The sequence below is a fragment of the Engraulis encrasicolus genome, chromosome 13, assembly GCF_034702125.1.
Source record: "Engraulis encrasicolus isolate BLACKSEA-1 chromosome 13, IST_EnEncr_1.0, whole genome shotgun sequence".
NCBI lineage: Eukaryota > Metazoa > Chordata > Actinopteri > Clupeiformes > Engraulidae > Engraulis > Engraulis encrasicolus.
The window spans coordinates 9807063-9827062 of NC_085869.1; the positions used below are offsets into that span (position 1 = coordinate 9807063).

At 44.6% G+C, this 20000-nt stretch overlaps 1 protein-coding gene across 1 annotated transcript in view; it reads left to right on the forward strand.

Moving 5' to 3' along the window:
* Positions 1-1030: 1030 nt before the first annotated feature.
* casq2 (calsequestrin 2) overlaps positions 1031-20000 on the forward strand; it is a 20084-nt gene continuing 1114 nt past the window's right edge. The window contains exons 1-10 of the mRNA XM_063214428.1: positions 1031-1706; positions 10528-10612; positions 11090-11190; positions 12261-12372; positions 16232-16305; positions 16925-17055; positions 17775-17820; positions 18023-18077; positions 19436-19536; positions 19877-19951. Coding sequence (XP_063070498.1) covers positions 1449-1706; positions 10528-10612; positions 11090-11190; positions 12261-12372; positions 16232-16305; positions 16925-17055; positions 17775-17820; positions 18023-18077; positions 19436-19536; positions 19877-19951 — 1038 coding nt within the window. The 5' untranslated portion in view covers positions 1031-1448. The remainder of the gene's footprint in view (positions 1707-10527; positions 10613-11089; positions 11191-12260; positions 12373-16231; positions 16306-16924; positions 17056-17774; positions 17821-18022; positions 18078-19435; positions 19537-19876; positions 19952-20000) is intronic.

Below are 20000 nucleotides of genomic sequence, written 5' to 3' on the forward strand. Positions count from 1 at the left end.
TTAAACTTTTGCTGTCACCGTTGAATGTCATGTAGGCCTAGTAGATCTCAGTCACAACCATTTTAGCAAATGCATATCATTAAAAATTATGATAATAACGCAAAGAAATGTGCCGTACAGTAATTGTTTTCACCAGTGCAACCAGATGAAAAATGAAAAAACTTGATAAAAAGAACTTTATTAAAAATATAAAACTATGTTTCTGCACATTTTCTTTGATAGTTTAGTGTCATGTTGACGTCATTCCCTCAAATGCAAACCATCTTTAGCCCTTAGCGCAGAGCCACTGTTATAACCTTACTGTCACCAAAATTGTAAAAGCTATGTCTTAATTTGACACTTAAGGCTCTCTGTAATGTCATAGCAATGTTGTTGTGATGTACACTAATTGAGTATTTTCAGCAAATAGTGAATAGGCCCACTGGTGACCCCATCTGCAGTAAGAGGCTAACAAATAGATTTTAATAATGCAATAAATGAATTCACCAGTGTTGCCAGTGGAGCCAGTGCAGTGAGTGCGTCCCCCACCCCTCCTCACAGGTCTCTCATACTGTCTCTCTGTTCAGGCCGTCCCTGCGGACCTCACTGCTATATTTAGCCCCAAAACAACTGGGCTCCTAAAAAAGGCCCAACACTAGCAGGGTGGATGGAGCAAGAGAGAGAGAGAGGGGGGGGGGGGGGGGGGGGGGGGGAGAGGACTGGAGAGAGAGGGAGAGAGAGGAATGGAGAGAGAGAGAGAGAGGGGGGGAGGGAATGGAGAGAGAGAGAGAGGAATGGAGAGAGAGAGAGAGAGAGAGAGAGAGAGAGAGAGAGAGAGAGGGATGGAGAGAGAGAGAGAGAGGGAGAGATAGGGAGAGAGAGAGAGGAATGGAGAGAGAGAGAGGAATCGAGAGAGAGAGAGAGAGAGGGAGGGTGGAATGGGGAGAGAGAGAGGAATGGAGGGAGAAAGAGAGAGGGAGGGATGGGGGGATGGGGGGGCACTACTATGTAAGGTATCCAGCCCTTCTGCCACCTCTCCCCCTGTCCTACAGTCTGGATCCGGCCCGGGGCACGGCTCTCTCTTTGTCTTCGTCGAAGGAGAGAAGAGAAGAGGAGAGGAGAGGAAGAGAAAGACGGGGCTAAGAAGACTCCAGAGAAGGAGACACAGGAGGGAACGATTGAGGGATATCGAGGCTGCAAGGCCGGAAAGAGAGAGAGGGGGGGACAACAAAAAACTTTTCCTGGGTGGCAGTGACCTTTTTCTACAGTGTGCATTCGACTGGGATTGTTCTACGAGAATATCTGCACTTTGCCCACGGCCCTACACACTGGTTGTCTGGTTGACAAGTGTGCTTGGTTATCCCAGTTGCAGGGTGAGGACTCTCACTTTGCTATCGTTTTACACCCTTTTTTTCGGGGTGAACTGAACTGAACTTTACTGAACTGGCCGGAAGTCTGTCTTGTGAACCATGAAGCCCTCCTGGTTGTCCCCACTGCCCCTGCTCCTCCTTCTCTTGCCCTGCCTGGCTCTGCTGCCCCTGTGCCTGGGTGAGCAGGGTCTGGAGTTCCCCAGCTACGATGGCAAGGACCGGGTTCTGGACGTGGACGCTAAGAACTTCAAGAAGGCCCTGAAGGAGCACGACATGCTGTGCCTGCTGTACCACGCGCCCGAGCCCACCGCCAAGGACAAGCTGAAGCAGTTCCACATGACCGAACTGGTGCTGGAGGTGAGATGGGGGGAGAGGAGAGAGGGGAGAGAGGAGAGAGGAGAGGAGGAGAGAGAAGAGAGAGAGAGGGGTAGAGAGAGAGGAGAGGGGAGAGGAGAGAGAGGGGAGAGAGGGGAGAGAGGGGAGTGGGGAGTTGAGAGGAGGAGAGGAGGAGAGGAGGAGAGGTGGAGGAGGTGAGCGAAGAGAGAGAGCAGGAGAGATGGAGAGGGGAGATTAGCTAAGTTAACTCAACTTGAGAAAGACTTGAGTTGAGTTACGCCTTGAGTTGAGTTAACTTACAAACTTAAGGCAGCTGGGCAACTTACCTTTTTACGTTTCACTGGCTTGCAGTGTTTTACAGTGTTATGGGGGAGGGGGTATGCGGGTAGAGAGAGAGAGGAGGAGAGGGGGAGTAGAGAAAGGAGACAGAGGAAGTGTGGTAGAGAGGGACAAGTGTAGAACAGCAGAGAGGAGGAGAAAGGAGAAGGGAGTAGGGCAGTGTGCTGGAGGTGCGATGGGGAAGTGGAGAGGAGGAGAGAGGAGGAGAGAGGAGTACGGCAGAGGGGAGTAAAAGGGGAGAATGACAGCAGAGAAGAGAATGGGAGAGGTGGAGATGAGATAAAAATGGGGAAGAGAGAAATGGATAGGTGAGAATAGAAAGGGTGAGAAGGGGAGAAATGGAGGGGAGGATTGTGGCGGGGAGAGTAGAGAGAGAGAGAAAGTAGGGGAGAGGGGCAGTATGGGGGAATGGAGTGGGAGACAGTTGTTTGGAGAGGGGCAAGTGAGAAGTGAGAGAAGACAAGAAGAAAGAGTTTGGCGGAGGAGGGGGATAGGATGGGGGGGATGTAGCATATGCCTGACGTTAAGGGCAAGAATTAAAATAATTATTATGCGTTTAATTATTCAGAGGTATATTTTAAAGGTGCACTGTGTAGGATGGTGGCCAGAGTAGTTATTGCACCTATGCTGCTAATTGAATCCGGGATGTCTATTGTCAAATTTATCAAATAATATGATATTTGCTAGTATAACCAAAGTACAGTATGTACACTATTCCAAATGATGGACAGTGTAGAAGATCCCCCTTTTCATGTATGAAATTCATAATGAATACTTAGAATTTGATGGTGGTGGTAAGTGTTAACGAAAAAGTTAACATTTGTGAATGGGCAGCATTTATTCTAGAAATAAACTACTAAAAATATTATAGTGCACCTTTAAAGAAAGTATGGTACAACTTGTTTCATTTTTGTGGCCAAGACAAAAATCTTTAAAGCTGCTATAGATAGTCTATACCAAGCATAGTGTTAGAGAACTGGAGACATAGAAACACGTAGACACAGTTAGACAAAGCAAGTGTGGATGAAAATAGTCAGAGACACACAAGTACCACAAACACTTGCTGAATAACGTGAGAACCACAATCACAGTGACAGCAAGAGAGCCGCGAGAAACCGTAGCAAGCGACGAGAAGGTCAGACAACATAAACACCACACATACCGACGCCAGGCCAGCAGACAGAAGTAGCACAACACAGCACAAGCCGAAGCTGGAACAGAACAGAACAAAGCCGTCACAATGAACTGAGAGAAAACACTCAAACCAAAGAAGATGGATCTAACAAGAAGCGTCATTTTATTTCTTTTCCGATATCCATTTTATGTCGGGTGAACGCCCCTTTAGGAGACCTTCGGTTAGGAGACCTTCGGAGTCCTCAGGTTGAGAATAAATCAAGTCCCCTTAGCGCTGTAGATGGCGGTAGCGCACGTCTAGAGCAAACACTACGAAAAGAGAAGAAGGAGGAGGGGACAACGCCCCCTTAGGAGACCCAACTTGAGCACACGCTTTTGCATTGAGTGGGCGTGTTTTGCGTTATCTCTCTCTTATCCAGTATTTTTGGTAAGAGTGTCATCCATAAATAGACACTTAAAAGCTCAACTGTGAGCGAAAAACGATTTGCATCTGAAGGCGCTAAAGCAGGCTTATGCCTTGTGTAAACCAAGCGCTACCTACGCGACCCAAGTAGCTGAGGTGGTTGAAGACGTTTCGCCATGAATTCGCTTTATTTGCTCTGGACGCGGAATTGACATGTTTGATTCAGCTAATCACATAACGGCTCTGGCTTGACAGTCTGGGACATTCATCGATATGAACGTTCCAATTGGTTTTCGCCGAACTGCGTCATAGCGAATTCGCCTACGATTGGTTTGAGTTTAATCTTCAAAATTTGCTCTGGTCGCTCAGTTCGCTTCGCTACTGGCGAATTTCGATCTGGTAGCTTTATTCGCCTTCCCTCCATAGAGAAATAATGACTTCGAAACAGGCCTTAAAGGGACAGTTTGGTCAATTTCAACATGCAGTTCTAATGCTCACACTACCCTGGACTTGTCAGTGCCTGAGATTGTTTTTTCTTCTTCTTCAGCCGTTTCAGAGATCCTGGTCCTTGTAATGGGGGCAGCTCTTTGTTTACATTTCAAAAAAACATTTTTATTTATTCCCAAAAACATCCAAAAGGTTATAAAACATCAGCAGACAACTAGCAAACAGCAGTACCTTTGGGGAAAATATTTGGAGTTGGCCTATGTTTCATTTTTTAAAAATGTAAACAAACGCTGCCCCCATTAGAATTGCTCATATCTCGGAAAGGGCTGAGCCGAAAAATGTGGCATCGCCAGGTACTGACAAGTCAAGGGTAGCGTGAGCAATACAACTGCATGTTGAAATTGACCAAACTGTCCCTTTAAGGTCCGAAACGTCTGTCTGTCATGCTAACCCACTAAAATAAAATGCAAGAATCACACCCTTAAAGGGGTATGCCACTATTTTGGGGCTTAATACAGTTAAAATCGTTGGCTGGGGTTTATAAAGGTGGTAAAGTGTCTTATTTTTCATGCTAAGCGTTGTCTTGCTTTAAGACAAGTTAAAAGAGGGAGCATGTCGCTAAGCTAGTGAAAGTCAATGGATCCGTGTAGCATGGAAAATAAGACACTTTACCACCTTTATAAACCCTGGCCAACGATTTTAACTGTATTAAGCCCCAAAATAGTGGCATACCCCTTTAAGTGCAGCTTTTCTACTAAATATGAATGTTGCTGTTCGCTCGCACCCGAACACCTTGTAGAAAACAGTTGGGAGTTGGGAGACACTCAGAGTGTCACCCATAAATAGTCACTTAAACACCAGACTGTGAGTGAAAAATGATTTGCATTAGACGGTGTTAGTGTTAGTGTTGGAGAGGGAATAGCCGAGTGTCCCAGATAATTCACTGTTATCAATCCTTGATCTGTAAACACTGCAAATCCACTTCAACTGAGTGGTCTTGTTGCAGATGTTGTAGCCTTTGCCGTCTGTAGCCCCATGATAAAGTAGAGGGTAGAGTAGAGTAGAGCAGAGTAGAGCAGAGCAGAGCAGAGCAGAGCAGAGCAGAGTAGAGTAGAGTTGAGCAGAGTAGAGCAGAGTAGAGAGGAGTAGAGTGGAGTAGAGTACAGTAAAGTAGTGTAAAAAAAAAGAAAGAAAATATATAAAAAAATAAAAAAGTATTATTGCAATGCAATTTTCCACAAGTAACCAATTACAGCGTTTCTGCCTATCCACTGTGCTTTAGCGACAAGCTACCACCCCTGCGCATAGCAATGCTAACATGTCATTGATTGATTATGTGCAATGCGGTTTGCACCATAGTTTACTGCATCCACTATGTCTTGAAGTAATGACTTGACTGGTGCAGTTACATCTCAGATGACGTTGGCAAGCTTAGAATGTGTGTGTGAGTGTGTGTGTGTGTGTGTGTGTGTGTGTGTGTGTGTGTGTGTGTGTGTGTGTGTGTGTGTGTGTGTGTGTATGTGTGTGTGTATGTGCATGCCCGCATGTGAGGCCGAGCGTGTGTGTGTATGTGTATGTGTAGCGATTTATAAAAGAGAAATGGCGTGTGTGTGTGTGTGTGTGTGTGTGTGTGTGTGTGTGTGTGTGTGTGTGTGTGTGTGTGTGTGTGTGTGTGTGTGTGTGTGCGTGCATGTGTGCATGTGTGAATGTGCAGTACAGTAAGAACGTGTATGTGTAGTATCGCTGCCAAGGTCATCATCGGCTAGTCTTTCTCCCCTGCTGTCGCCTCCTCTCCTAATTTATTCCAGTTCACGTGTCTACCATAATAACCAAAGGGCTGGACTGGCCATCTGGCATGGCGGGCATATCCTGGTGGGCCCCGCAGCCTTGCGGGCCCCTATTTTCAGAAAAGTAAAACTTTTTCTTTTTTTACATTTCTGAAAATAGGGGCCCATAAGTGTGCGGGGCCCACCGGTGAGTCTAATTATGAGGGGGGCCCTTTAAGCCAAAAGTGCCAGGGCCCTATTTCTACCCCAGTCCAGGCCTGTGTGTGTACCATAATAACCATAGTAGCTGCCACTCGTGTCATAAGGTGCCTTCCTCTCTGAAATCCGATGCGGCCCGCAAACTCTATACACACACACAGGCATATACACTTATCCACACCACCGCAGACATTTGTCGACACATGCACGCATGCGCACGCACACACACACACACACACACACACACACACACACACACACACACACACACACACACACACACACACACACACACACACACACACACACATACGCACACACACACACTAACTCTTCTCTCATTCAGTATACACATGTCAAGGACATCATGGCATTAACTAACCAGCCCCTCAAATTATTTCATAATCAGATCTTAGCTTAGCTTAGCGTAGCGGTGTCATGAGCAGCAGCCAATCCTGACATTGGTTTGGGCACGCACCAGTGGGGAGCAGGAATGTTGCCAGATTGGGCTGTTTCCCGCCCAATTGGGCTGCTTAGGATGGCTGTGTGCGGATAAAAATGGCATCAAGCAGAAAAACCCGCCTAATTTTTGCCATAGAAATCAATGGAATTGGGCGGGATTTTGTGCTTCTAGGCGGGTTTTGGGAATTTTTTGGGCTGGGAATCATCAGCGTCATCTGGCAACAGTGGGGAGCAGGAATGTCTGTGTGACCTTCCACTGTACTGTACTATGGATGGTCTCATGGCGCGAATAGACCAGACGCATCTTGAGCGACTCCAGCGACGGAAATAATTGACTTTGTATTGAGTCGCTGGTGACAGAAGAGACAAAAGCAATTTGGGCGACTAGAGGCGCTTTGAACGACTGGGGTGACAGTTTGTAGTTGCTTCTATTGCTCGTATCGCTCTTGCTGCTCAGTGCAGCGATTCTCTGTCGTTCAATCTTGTCGCCGCCAGTGTGTTTGCCCATTCAGTCTTTGCTTGCTGAGTCAAGGTACCGGCCAGCAGTAGCAGAGATGTTTTTTTTAATAGTCTAAATTTGTTTAAAAGTCTAAATTTGTTAATTACAGTAAAACTCTCTGTATTGTCACGATTGTTGCCGAGTGAGATAATTTGACTAGAACTCTCGCTTTAAAAGATTTAACTACTGCAGGTCACATAGTAGGAAATGCTACGCTAGCCTATTTACTATTACATTACATTACATTTCACTTAGCTGACGCTTTCATTTGTTCAAAGAGACTTACAACTATTATTTTTTCAGAGTATTGGTTACAGTCCCTTCAGCAATGTGGGGTTAGGTGGCACTTCAGCCATGGATGGAGGTGTAGGGAGAGGTCGTGGGGGATTTGAACCGGGAACCCTTAGATTGAAAGACCAACTCTCTAACCACTAGGCCATGGCTGCCCATTTACTATTTAGTGGCTAGCCTATTTACTATTTAGTTTATTCTTATATTGTCAGTAAGTATCCACTAGTTATTGACAACTCCATCGTGTTGTGCCATTGAAAGCGCATTATGGTATTATGACGTTTCTGTTACAGTAATGTACTGTAACTTGCTGAAGCAGTGTACTGTAATGTACTGTAAATCTTGTCAGTGTCTCCTCCAGTGAGAGGAGGGACAGGCCAGCTGTCTGCAAACATGAATTACTGGCCGTCAACTCAGTCAGCTCTCAAGTTTCACTTCACTTGCTCCTGAAATAAGTCTTCATGCACACATTTCACATGTGTTGACATGAGCACCTCTAATCGGATGTCAACCTATCAAACACAAAAGCTATTAAGGCACGAGTCGACATACGTACATAATAGTTTTTAAGGAAACACAACCCATGTCTGTAATGCTACATTACACTTATATTTGATCTTTTTGTCGCTATATTGGTAAAGTATGTAGGCTACATGTTGATTATTATGTCATTCTCTCAGTTTATGCACATTGCCCATTTTTTTAATAAATGAAATTAACAAATACTTTGTGAATGTAATATAATAATAATGTGTACAAAATAGTTTAGATGAGTGCTGTTTCTCTGCTGCTGGTATGGGAGACAATTCCACTTCCAACTAGTAGGGTGACTGAAAAGGCAACTACGGACTTGCTTAATCCATAGCATGACCAAATAATCAGTCTCATGAAACAGTGGCCAAACATACAGTATGTTTATCAAGGCATGGTATTCTCTGTAATCCACAGAGAAAAGAATCATGAACTGCAATAAGACAGAAAACACGTCCACCCAGAGTCGTCTAATAAGAGAGTTACGTCACTCTGATAGACCTCAATGGTCCAATCTTTCCACAGCAATGGCGGCTCTCATGGAGCCTCAAGGAGCGCTTTACATGTAAATCGCCATTGACTTTAGTTCCAATAGAAGTTACTTAGTTCCAGGAGGTGGCCGTAGAACACAGAAAATGTGGTAAAGGTAAATGTAATTTGTTTGTACTTAATCTTTGTTTGGTATGTAATGGACTGTGTTAGTTTCCACCTTACAGAAAGTTTTGCTGTTTAAAAATAAATATTTTAATCTATGTGAATCACATCACCAACCGACTTCCTGGTCCCTGGTTATCACAACTCTCTTATTAGACGGCTCTGCATCCATCCATCCATCCATCCATCCATCCATCCATCCATCCATCCATCCATCCATCCATCCATCCATCCATCCATCCATCCATCCATCCATCCATCCATCCATCCATCCATCCATCCATCCATCCTTCAACACTCCCCACTCCCTTGTCTCTATGTGACACAGTACTGTAAGCTAGGATGACAATACCATCTGAGGACCGTGTGCTGTGCCCGTGCCCGTGCCCGTGCCTATCTATTCTAGTCTTAATTTAAATTCCAGTCGGGCACCGCTCAGGGAGCCCCAATGCCGGCCTGGCTGCCAGGATTCTTAGAACACTTCTCAAGTATTCTTAGAACACTTCTCCTTCCCTGACTCCTGTTGTGTTGTGCGTCCTGTTCTGTTCTATTCCACATCGCCTGACGGCATAGTGCTGTGTTCTCTGGCAGTATTAATAGGAAAGTAATCACCAAGGAGATAATTACAAAAGCCATGTGTGTGTGTGTGTGTATGTGTGTGTGTGTGTGTGCGGGCACGCACGTGTGCGTGCGGGCACGCACGTGTGTGTGCGGGCACGCACGTGTGCGTGGGTGCCCGCGTGTGTGTGCAACGTGTGTGTATGCGTGTGTGTATGTGTGTGTGTGTGTGTGTGTGTGTGAGAGAGAGTGCGTGCGTGCGTGCGTGTGTATGTGTGTGAGTGACTGTCTATCCAGTCAGTGCCATGGCCATAGTATTGCAACTTGCCACAGTGTAATAGATAAGATAGGGGTTGGGAGAGCTGAGACAGAGACACAGATTATGTCACTTTGTCACATTGCCACTGTGTGTGTGTGTGTGTGTGTGTGTGTGTGTGTGTGTGTGTGTGTGTGCGTGTGTGTGCGTGTGCGTGCGTGTGCGTGCATGCGTGTGTGAAAGAGAGTGAATGTGTGAGTGAGTACGTGCCTTCGTTTGTTCATTCGTTTGTGATCCGTGTCCCTGTATGGACCTGCCACCTCATGTCCCTGTATGGGGACATGTCCCTGTCAGTGACATAAAACTGGAACCAGAACTGTCACACATTTCTCTTTTTGTGGAAGACACATCGACAATTGACAAGTCACAAGATCTCCATGCCATGTACAGCATACCCCACTAACAAGCACACCATCTCACATCTGACTACGCTGTCTAACAGAATTCAGCATTCAATATTTAATAGGTTACTGCCATGCACCCTTTGCAGTTTGCTAGAGATTTGCTTCAGTGTGCTCACCAAATAGAGAAAAAAAAAACATAACGACATGTCAGCATGACTCTGGACATTACAAATGAACAAGAGGGGGAAAGTGCCCCAGGTAGTGACAGCTCGGTCACGTGACAGAATTATATAGTCACAATATCATGTCATGTTTGGATTTTTAGGTTTTTAAAGAGAAGGGATTGAGACCAATGAGGAGGTGATGCGCAGATAGCTTGGCACACTGTCTACTCTGTTTGGAAGAGACATACCAATTTCTTTAAAGCGACTTCCGAAAAATGTAATTTAACTGATAAAATTATAATTTTACACCTCCCATTGAGTTGGTTCATTGAGTTTTACCTTTCTCCTTGTTCTTTCAGCTGTTCTCTGACTCTTGCCATGATGATGATATTACATGATCACATGATATTACTGTAAAATTGAAATTAATTAATTTTAGGTGAATTAATCAAATTCTTATAACTCTCTCTGCCCTTCTCTGCCTGTGTGTGTGTGTGTGTGTGTGTGTGTGTGTGTGTGTGTGTGTGTGTGTGTGTGTGTGTGTGTGTGTGTGTGTGTGTGTGTGTGTGTCTGTGTGCGTGTGTGTGTCTGTGTGTGTGTGAGTGTCTGCATGCGTGTGTGTGTGTGTGTGTGTGTGTGTGTGTGTGTGTGTGTGTGTGTGTGTGTGTGTGTGTGTGTGTGTGTGTGTGTGTGTGTGTGTGTGTGTGTGTAACAGCTGGCAGCCCAGGTTCTGGAGCCAAAGAATATCGGCTTTGGAATGGTGGACTCCAAGAAGGACGCCAAGGTTGCTAAGAAACTTGGTGAGTGGGCCGGTGGGCTGGCGGGCTGGATGGATGATTGTTGACATCCAAGATATAAAAATGACAAGAAAGAAATCAATGTTTACCCTCATACACACACACACACACACACACACACACACACACACACACACACACACACACACACACACACACTTGAATCATTTTCATTATTTTTTGGTTTTCTTTGTCTCTCTCTCTCTCCCTCTTGTGCTTTCTCTCTCTCTCTCTTCCCCTCTCTCTTTCTCTCTCTTTCTCTCATTTCTCTCTCTCTCTCTCTCTCTCTCTCTTTCTCTCCCTCTATCATCCTCCTCCATGCGTTTCATCTTCCTTAATCTCTGCCACTTCATCTCTCTCTCGTGCGTGTGTGCGTATTCATGCGTGTGTGTGTGTGCGTGTGTGTGTGCGTGTGTGTGTGCGTGCGTGTATGTGTGTGTGTGCGCGTGTACATGTGTGTATGTGTGTGTGCTTGTTTAGGTCTGGATGAGGAGGGGAGCGTGTACGTCTTCAAAGATGACCGTGTGATCGAGTTTGACGGGATGCTCTCTGCCAACGTCCTTGTGGAGTTCCTGCTTGACGTAAGTCATTGGTGTACAAGGCACCACATACCCGGAGCTGCTGGGTGACTTACCCATGTTCAGGGGTGAGTTTCTCAAAAGAGAAGTTGTTAGCCTGTTAGCAACTTCAGTAGTTGCCAACGGGAAAATGCATTGAAAACAACAAAGTAGCTAATGTAGTAAGCAACTTTGGTTTTGAGAAATTCACCCCTGGAAACCTAATCTCACACATAATATGCCCATTTTTGACTGATTAACTCAGTGGTTCTCAATCTTTTTTGAACAACAAGCGCCCCCTTGACCTCATCGTACTCCTCCCAATGCCCCCTTGAACTCATCACAAGCCTGCCAAATAGTATTAAACAATGAAATAGACTACGACTACTAGGGCTCCCAAATGCCCCCTGGGGTCTGTAAAGCCCCCACTGAGAAACACTACATTAACTGAATCCAAAGACATAAAAAATGGCAACCAGTTTCAACCGTCTGGCCTTTATCAGGGCAATTTTTGACACCAAAAGTATATTCATGCCCAGCCCTCAATGTATGAAGCTGAAGGTCAGACGCAGGTGGCTTATGAACCTTTCCCTAACCATAACCATCACTGAAACACGTTTGTCACTGTTGCCTATTGCATCGTCACTTAAATATATATATCACAGATTCACAGTGGCATATATCACAGTTGCATCATAATGTGACACCATAGGGAGAACCATTGACATCCTACATTGAGGCTAGTGCCAACATATGATGTGTGTGGTGTGAGATGAGTTTAGTGTATGCCCAGGTGTCACAGAAGTGATTGTATGGTAACATAGTAGCACCATTGTATTTCCTTCACGTGTTAGATTCCTATAGCCTATTTCATAAGTAGTATACGTAGCTCTCCCATAACTTATGGTCATTTTAATACCAGAAAATATAATATTATATTCACCAAAATCACTTTAATGCACAAGCGTCTTTCTTCAAATGGCTTACTTTCTCCGCACTTACCCTAGTAGCAAACAGTTCAAATAGAAGATCATCAAGCAGGAAGGGATTAATATGATTATGCTTAATCACCCCCCCCCTCTCTCTCTCTCTAGCTGCTAGAGGACCCAGTGGAGATCATTGATAATGCGTTGGAGCTGAGGGCATTCGATCGCATGGACGACGAGATCCGACTAATCGGCTTCTTCAAAAACGCGGACTCTGAACGTGAGTCTACAGGCAACACTTCTCCCTTTCTCTCTCCCCATCTCCCCCTTTCTGACTGTGTGGATGTATATTTGTGTTTGCATTTGTGTTTATGAGCTTGCAATAACATATATATGATATGTAAGATATGTAGGCCTACACTACAGAATTGCAGAGAGAGAGAGAGAGAGAGAGAGAGAGAGAGAGAGAGAGAGAGAGAGAGAGACAGAGAGAGAGAGAGAGAGAGAGAGGGGGGGATAGAGAGAGAGAGAGAGAGAGAGAGAGAGAGAGAGAGAGAGAGAGAGAGAGAGAGAGAGAGGATGTGGGTGTGGGTCCAAGGGCGTTTTACATTATGGAGTGACATTTGAAACCGCTTTATTACCATGGGCATTCTAAAGTCATTAGGCTATATCATGGCTTGCCCTCAGCTGTTAAGATGTCTGTTTATTTTCCACTCATATGTATGACACGCACACACACACGCACACACACACGCACACGCACGCACGCGCACACACGCACGCACGCACACACACACACACACGCACACACACACACACACACACACACACACACACACACCCGCACTCACACACACACACACACTCACACACACACACACAGACACACACACATACACACACACACACACACACACACACACACACACACACGCACACACACACCCGCACTCACACACACACACACACACACACACACACACACACACACACACACACACACACACACACACACACACACACACACACACACACACACACACAAAACATGTCATAGGCCTAATGAGCTCTATTTAATTTAAAAGTCTCTGCTCCGCCATTGCACGGCAAATGCAACAGCACAGCCTGAGAGGGCACCGTTGTCATAATCTATTTTGGGTATATTGGACAAGAAGAAACTGTTTCACGCATAATGGCATTTTCTCTTGTACGCAACCATGCTAAGACATGCTAAAAATATCTAACACCCTCATTAAGAAACACAATTCCTAGTATGGATGGCTCTGTGTCATTTTGGTATGTAAATTAAACCACAGAAGTCTAGACCTAGACCTCACCACTTCCACACATTCTATTTCCGTTCACGTGTCACGTTCGAGAGAATCAGCGGCGATTGGTTGGTTAGCTTAGCGGTACAAAGGTTCAAAGGTTGCCTATTTCTGTTCCCAGAGGTGGACTTTCCATTAGGCAAGCCTAGGCAATTGCCAAGGGCCCCGACCAAATTAGCCCTCCATAAGTCCCCAAATGTCACACCAGTCATGATAGGCCTGGTCTTAATTTGCCATTCATGCAATCGAAAATATGTAGGACACAAAACAATAAAATAGCACCATAACACAGAGTTCTAAGGCCCTTGTTTTCTGTACATCTTTCAAGAATGCCTTTCAAGAAGGGCCCCACGTTAATATTTCACCTAGGGTTCCAAAATGGCTAGATCTGCCCCTGTCTGTTCCCCTCTCATCTCCACCGTGCGGGTCCCCATGTGGAGCTGACATTCCACAGCTATAGGCTAATGCACAGGGGCCCGTAACGGCTTTTCTAAATGCTAAAAGGCTAATGGTTGCCTAGCTAGCACGCACATAAGGCTCCCATGGAGACAAAAGGTTAGCCTTTAAATAGCCTACCGGCTGTCCTGTCAGGGAGAATCAAACATGGCGGAGCTGGAGACTGTCATGGGGGAATCAAACATGGCGGAGCTGGAGACTGTCATGGGGGAATCAAACATGGCGGAGCTGGAGACTGTCATGGGGGAATCAAACATGGCGGAGTAGTTGGGGGGGAATCAAAGATGGCGGAGCTGTTGGTGGCTGTCATGGGGGAATCAAACATGGCAGCTGGGGGTGGAAGAGATGGAGGTTGATGCAGCACCCCGGTGGAGGTTGGGGGGCTCAAACATGAAAGAGTGGTTGGAGGTAGGGTTGCCAACCTTCCCTTGAAATACGGAATTGTCCCGTATTTAGAGATAAAAGTATGGAGAACATCAGACTGAATCAAGAGCACATAGCTCAAAAACGTTCATTTGGGAAAAATAAAACAAAAAGAAAAATGGAAGCAAGTGTGCGGATATTCCACCTTTATTTTCATACTGTAGTGCCTCACCTTTTGTCCTGCACCTGCGTCTTGGATGTGCGCACCACTTCCTCACTTTACCCTAGTCCACTGCGCCACAGTGCCCCTGACCTACCTCAGATGACAGAACAGATAGGCCTACTTCTGCTGTCAATCTGGAGGAGGATGGGGGAGAGCACTGGTTAATTACTCCCCCCATCTACCTGCTGGGTCGGGAATCGAATCTGTAACCTTTGGTCTACAAGTCTGGCACTCTAACCACTTACCCATGACTGCCCCCTGCCCTGCCTTGATAGAACGGATAGGCCATGGGCTGAATCTCAAATGGTGCACTTGTGCACTTAAGTGTTCATGTTTCAGTGCGTATGCCGTATTAGTTACGCACTGAAACATAGTGCCCGAAGTGCACAAGTGCGCCATTTGAGATCCAGCCATAGAGGTAGAAAATAACATTGACCACGCCCCCTTTTTTGTGGCAACTCCCGGCCGCCATTCACTGTAGGTAGCCTTGGTCTAGGAAGTGACTGGAGCCTGATGTCGCATCTGACCAAAACAAAAAGAAAACTACTTTTCCCAATGAAATTGTATGCATACATAACACACAGTCAATATTTTAAATGTTGGATCAAGAGCTAGCGAAATCATTAGCGCTGTTATTTTTTCACTAAGTTCAGTGATATGTGTAGAAATGGATAGCCATTTCAAATATTGGGGTTGTTTAGTGTGTCACTTGGTGTACATCGCGGTATTTTTCAGAAAACTGGTCGTCCTCTGACCATCTACATGGGCTGTCAAGCGCTTACCTACCTACAGGCAATGGCGGCGGCAGCTGCCGTTTCCCGTTTCTGTCGTGAATTGCCGTGTCCCCTCTAGTGTTATTTTCTACCTCTATGGGATAGGCCTACTTCTGTTGTCAATCTATGGAGAAGCCAGCGGCTACACATCCCTTGCCATGACGTAATCTCCGGACACACAGCAGTCAGACACTGAACCCATACTCTTTTATACTGAACCCATATAAATAACCCATACTCTTTTATACGTAGGCCTATGTATTACATCATCAGTCACTGTGAAGTTTTCTTTTTTTCTTCCTTTGTAGCGTCTTCCTTATTGTTGCCTTCTCTCGTCTCCACCATCTCGTATTTCTTGCCCGAGCATGCATCTATTTTCATCATGTCTTGTTTTTTTGCATTTTATATTTTTTTTCTCTAGGCTGATGTGATGTGTTTCTTGTCAATACACCATTTCTCCTTCCTTGTCCTCTGTTCCCATCTATCCAGAGATTTATCTATGTTCCCCATATCCATTCCTTCTCCTCTAATGTTTTTGTATATCCCCTGCACCGAGACAAAAGCCTTCGTGTCCCATCAGTCTATAAAATTGTGTCTCCTGACACATAATGCCAAAAACATGTAACTGAGAAAGTAAGAAAAAAAGACACACTCTAAAAGTTTTAAGAAGGCTTCATGACAAAGGTTTCAGGCCTCACCCATTCTCAGTGTCTCCAGTTCACTGTCACGTCTTCCCTCATTTCTCTCTTCAGAGTTTTTCCCCTTTGACTCTTTCTTCTTGTCTTTCTTTTGTTTCTGCCCCTTCTTGCCCTCCTTCACTCTTTCCCTCGTCGCTCTCTTCTTCCTCCTCTCTCCTGCCTGCCCTACTGCCCTCTTCTAACTCTCCTTCTTTACCCTCTCTCTTGTCTAACCCTCCTCCCCTCTTCCCCTCCTCTACTCCTCTTCTCTTCTTCTTTTCTCTTGTCTGCACTCCTCCTCCTCTCCTCCTCTCCTCAGATTTTGTTGCCTTCAAGGAGGCTGCAGAGCAGTTCCAGCCTTACATCAGATTCTTTGCCACCTTTGAGAAATCAGTGAGTAAAATAGGACGATCACACACGCTTGCAACAAGCTTAACAGTATCCCTCACATTAACAACCATTATGGATGCAGCTTGTTTGGTTCCTTGTGTTAGTCATAGTTTGGTCTCTTAATATTGAAATGTATTTTAGTAAAGAAAAATCTCCTTTATGTAATAAATATTCAAATCCTGTGGGATCATGGATTTGGCTCTACCAACAGAACTGGCTCACATCAATCTCTTATTGTATCTACCCTCACTATCCTCTATGACACCCTTATGTCATACATACTCAATGTTTTTTTAGATGTGTGCTTTTCATGTCTATTGTGCATTGAGAAACACCATAGGTAGGTATATCCTAAACTAGATTATGTCACATTTCATGATATATGCATGTGTAAAAACTGTGCCATGGAAATTAATCAGCGGTTACCAAATTAACTCACCTGGTAACAGGCACATGGCCAAAGCATTGACCTTGACGTTTTTCTCAGTTGAGCTGAAGGTCTTGTTTGTCTGTTAGATATGTTGCTCACTGAAGTTGGCCTAAACGTTGACCTTGAAAATGTTCTCTGTTGAGCTCAAGGGCCTTGTTGATCTATTAAAGTCTATGTGTTCCTCACTGCTAGGTGGCCAAATCGTTGACCTTGAAGATGAACGAGGTGGACTTCTATGAGCCCTTCATGGAGGAGCCGGTGACCATTCCTGACAAGCCCAACTCTGAGGAGGAGATTGTGGCTTTCATCACTGAACACAGGAGGTCAGATTTGAAGGCTACACTAAACTTGAAGTAGATGGATTCTATTAGCCTGGGCGAGCCACTGTTGACTCCGTCAAACAGTCTGGCAAAAGCCAAGAGGAATCCGTCTCCGTGGAGGGTGGGAGATGGTCTGATCTTACTCTGCCATTTAAATTCATTGGAGTTCCGAATTCAAATTAAAACCCTTTGTGCTTCATTAGCATGACTGTTACGATACAACGTCGCAAAAGCATACAAATAACAAAACAAACGTGTAGATATATACAGTATTTACCTTAACCAATCAGTAACTGACCTCGCGACTTCTGCGTCACCGCTGTTTGCTGATTGACTAAACACTGAGAGAACCGAGCTGGAGGCTTTTGCCAGACGATGTGCGGAGACAAAATCTTTGGGTGGAGTACATAGGATGGCGTCGCCAGACTAGGATTCTATAATTTAAGTAAACAAATCCATGTTTTACCATAATCTACAGTTAATCCTGCCTGACATGACTGTGTCCACAGTAGCTCATGGCCTAAAGTAAGGACAAGTACATGGAAGTACTTGTGGCTACTTCTGGCCTGGAGCATGCATGGACAGTCAGCTCTGTAAGCCGGCTGTGATTCCCTCGGGGATGATGGTTCATGTGCCCCCTGGTGTTGCATGAGGGTAATGCAAAAAATGACATGAAGGTGATGGTGAAGTTAAAATTCAATTATTGACTCTCCTCCCACTAGACCAACACTGAGAAAACTGCGGGCAGAGGACATGTTTGAGACATGGGTAAGAATAATTCTGTAGATATTCTGATATTTGTTTTGTTATTTAGGCTATTGGCGCATCCTTGCCATGGATTCATTGAAATAATATTTGCAGAACTATTTCTGAAATGTTGACTCCTCAGTGACATGTCTTTGTGTATAGTGTATTACCTACCATTTACAGAATATAGATTTTGATATTGATATTTTAATTTTGATTGTAGGAGGATGACATGGATGGCATTCACATCGTTGCATTTGCAGAGGAAGAAGACCCTGGTAAGAATAGATGTGTCAAATCTACACAATATTTGAAATGTTATTTTTAAAGCTACTGAGAAATGATGATGGAGAGCATTTCTGATTAGGCTGTAACTGATGATGACTATTGAAAATGGTCATGTTTAGGAGAAGGTTTGTGTTGGCAATACAGTGCATGTGTGATATGATCAGGGCATAGTATAGAGCAGTGGTTCTCAACTGGAACAGTCTTGGGACCCACCATTTTCCACTCTCATTCGGTCGCGACCCAATTTTTTTTTAGCATTCAAGTCAATTCAATGCAATTCTCAAAATGTAACCAAGACTGAAATGACTGGTTGCACGCTATCTATCTCGCATAAACATTCAGATTGTATCTATGACAACAGATGACACGGAGTTCACTAGCCTATCAAAATAAAAAATGTAAATTGTTGCAGGAAAAGTTGGATTTTTTATTTTTTAGAATTACTTTTTTTTACACCAAGGCTCCGCGACCCACCCATGACCCCTCCGAGACCCACTTTTGGGTTGCGACCCACCAGTTGAGAAACACTGGTATAGAGTGATTGTATAGAGCAAGGACAAACCGCACACCAATGAGCTCCCTTTTAATCCATTTTTATTTTTGTGACGTTTCGGGCCACCACGGCCCTTCCTCAGACTGAGAAAATAAAAATGAATTAAAAGGGAGCCCATCGGTGTGCGGTTCTTGCCCTACAGCCATTATGGACCTTACGCATCTAAGAGTCCTGGTCCTAACCTACGTTGACCTTATGACTCTACAATCTCTATCTTCTTCCTCTGCCTTCCTGCTATTTCTGCCTCTCCTCTATACCTCTCCTTCTAAACCCATCTCTAACAATGATGTTTTTTCCCATTTGTTAAGCACTTTGAGTTACATGCCTTGTATGATACAGTGCTATACAAATACAATTATTATTATTATTATTATTATTATTATTATTAATATTATTATTATTATTATTATTATTATTATTATTATTATTATTATTATTATTATTACATGAACTTTATGCTTTGACCCTGTACCCAGCTAAAAGGAATCATGTGTGTCATCAGATCTGACTGAGATTCATAGGAAAGTGTTTCCCATATACATATTTATCTGGTTATGGTTGCCAGATGGCTATATGAGTGTGTTACCCATATACTATACTGTATTTCTCTGGTTGTGGTTGCCATATACTGTATGTATTCCTCTGCTTGTGGTTGCCATATACTGTATGTATTCCTCTGCTTGTGGTTGCCATATACTGTATGTATTCCTCTGCTTGTGGTTGCCATATACTGTATGTATTCCTCTGCTTGTGGTTGCCATATACTGTATGTATTCCTCTGCTTGTGGTTGCCAGATGGCTATGAGTTCCTGGAGATCCTGAAGGAGGTTGCCAGAGACAACACGGAGAACAAGGAGCTCAGCATCGTGTGGATCGACCCCGACGACTTCCCACTGGTCAGTAGAGAGAGAGAGAGGGGGGGAGAGAGAGAGAGAGAGAGAGAGAGAGAGAGAGAGAGAGAGAGAGAAAGAGTGAGAGAGAGACTTATACAGAGTAAAAGAAATAGAGAGGCGGAAATAGAGACAAGCAAACAGTGGTCAAAAAAGGCTAATAATGACTGAATCTTACAACTGAAGTACTCCTATTACAACTACAAAGATTCATATCAGAGTCTCTAATTTGAGTTAACTATGTACTAAATGTACTGAATGTAACTAACATTACAAAAAACAAAACAAACAAGCAAAAGTATTGGAGCATGAAGTGAACATGTGTCTCTCTCTGTCTTCCCCCCAGCTGATCCCCTACTGGGAGAAGACCTTCAAGGTGGACCTCTTCAGGCCCCAGATCGGCATTGTCAACGTTTCCGATGTGAGTATCCATAGCGACAGCCATACGCAAGGAATGCTGGGTTATGTGT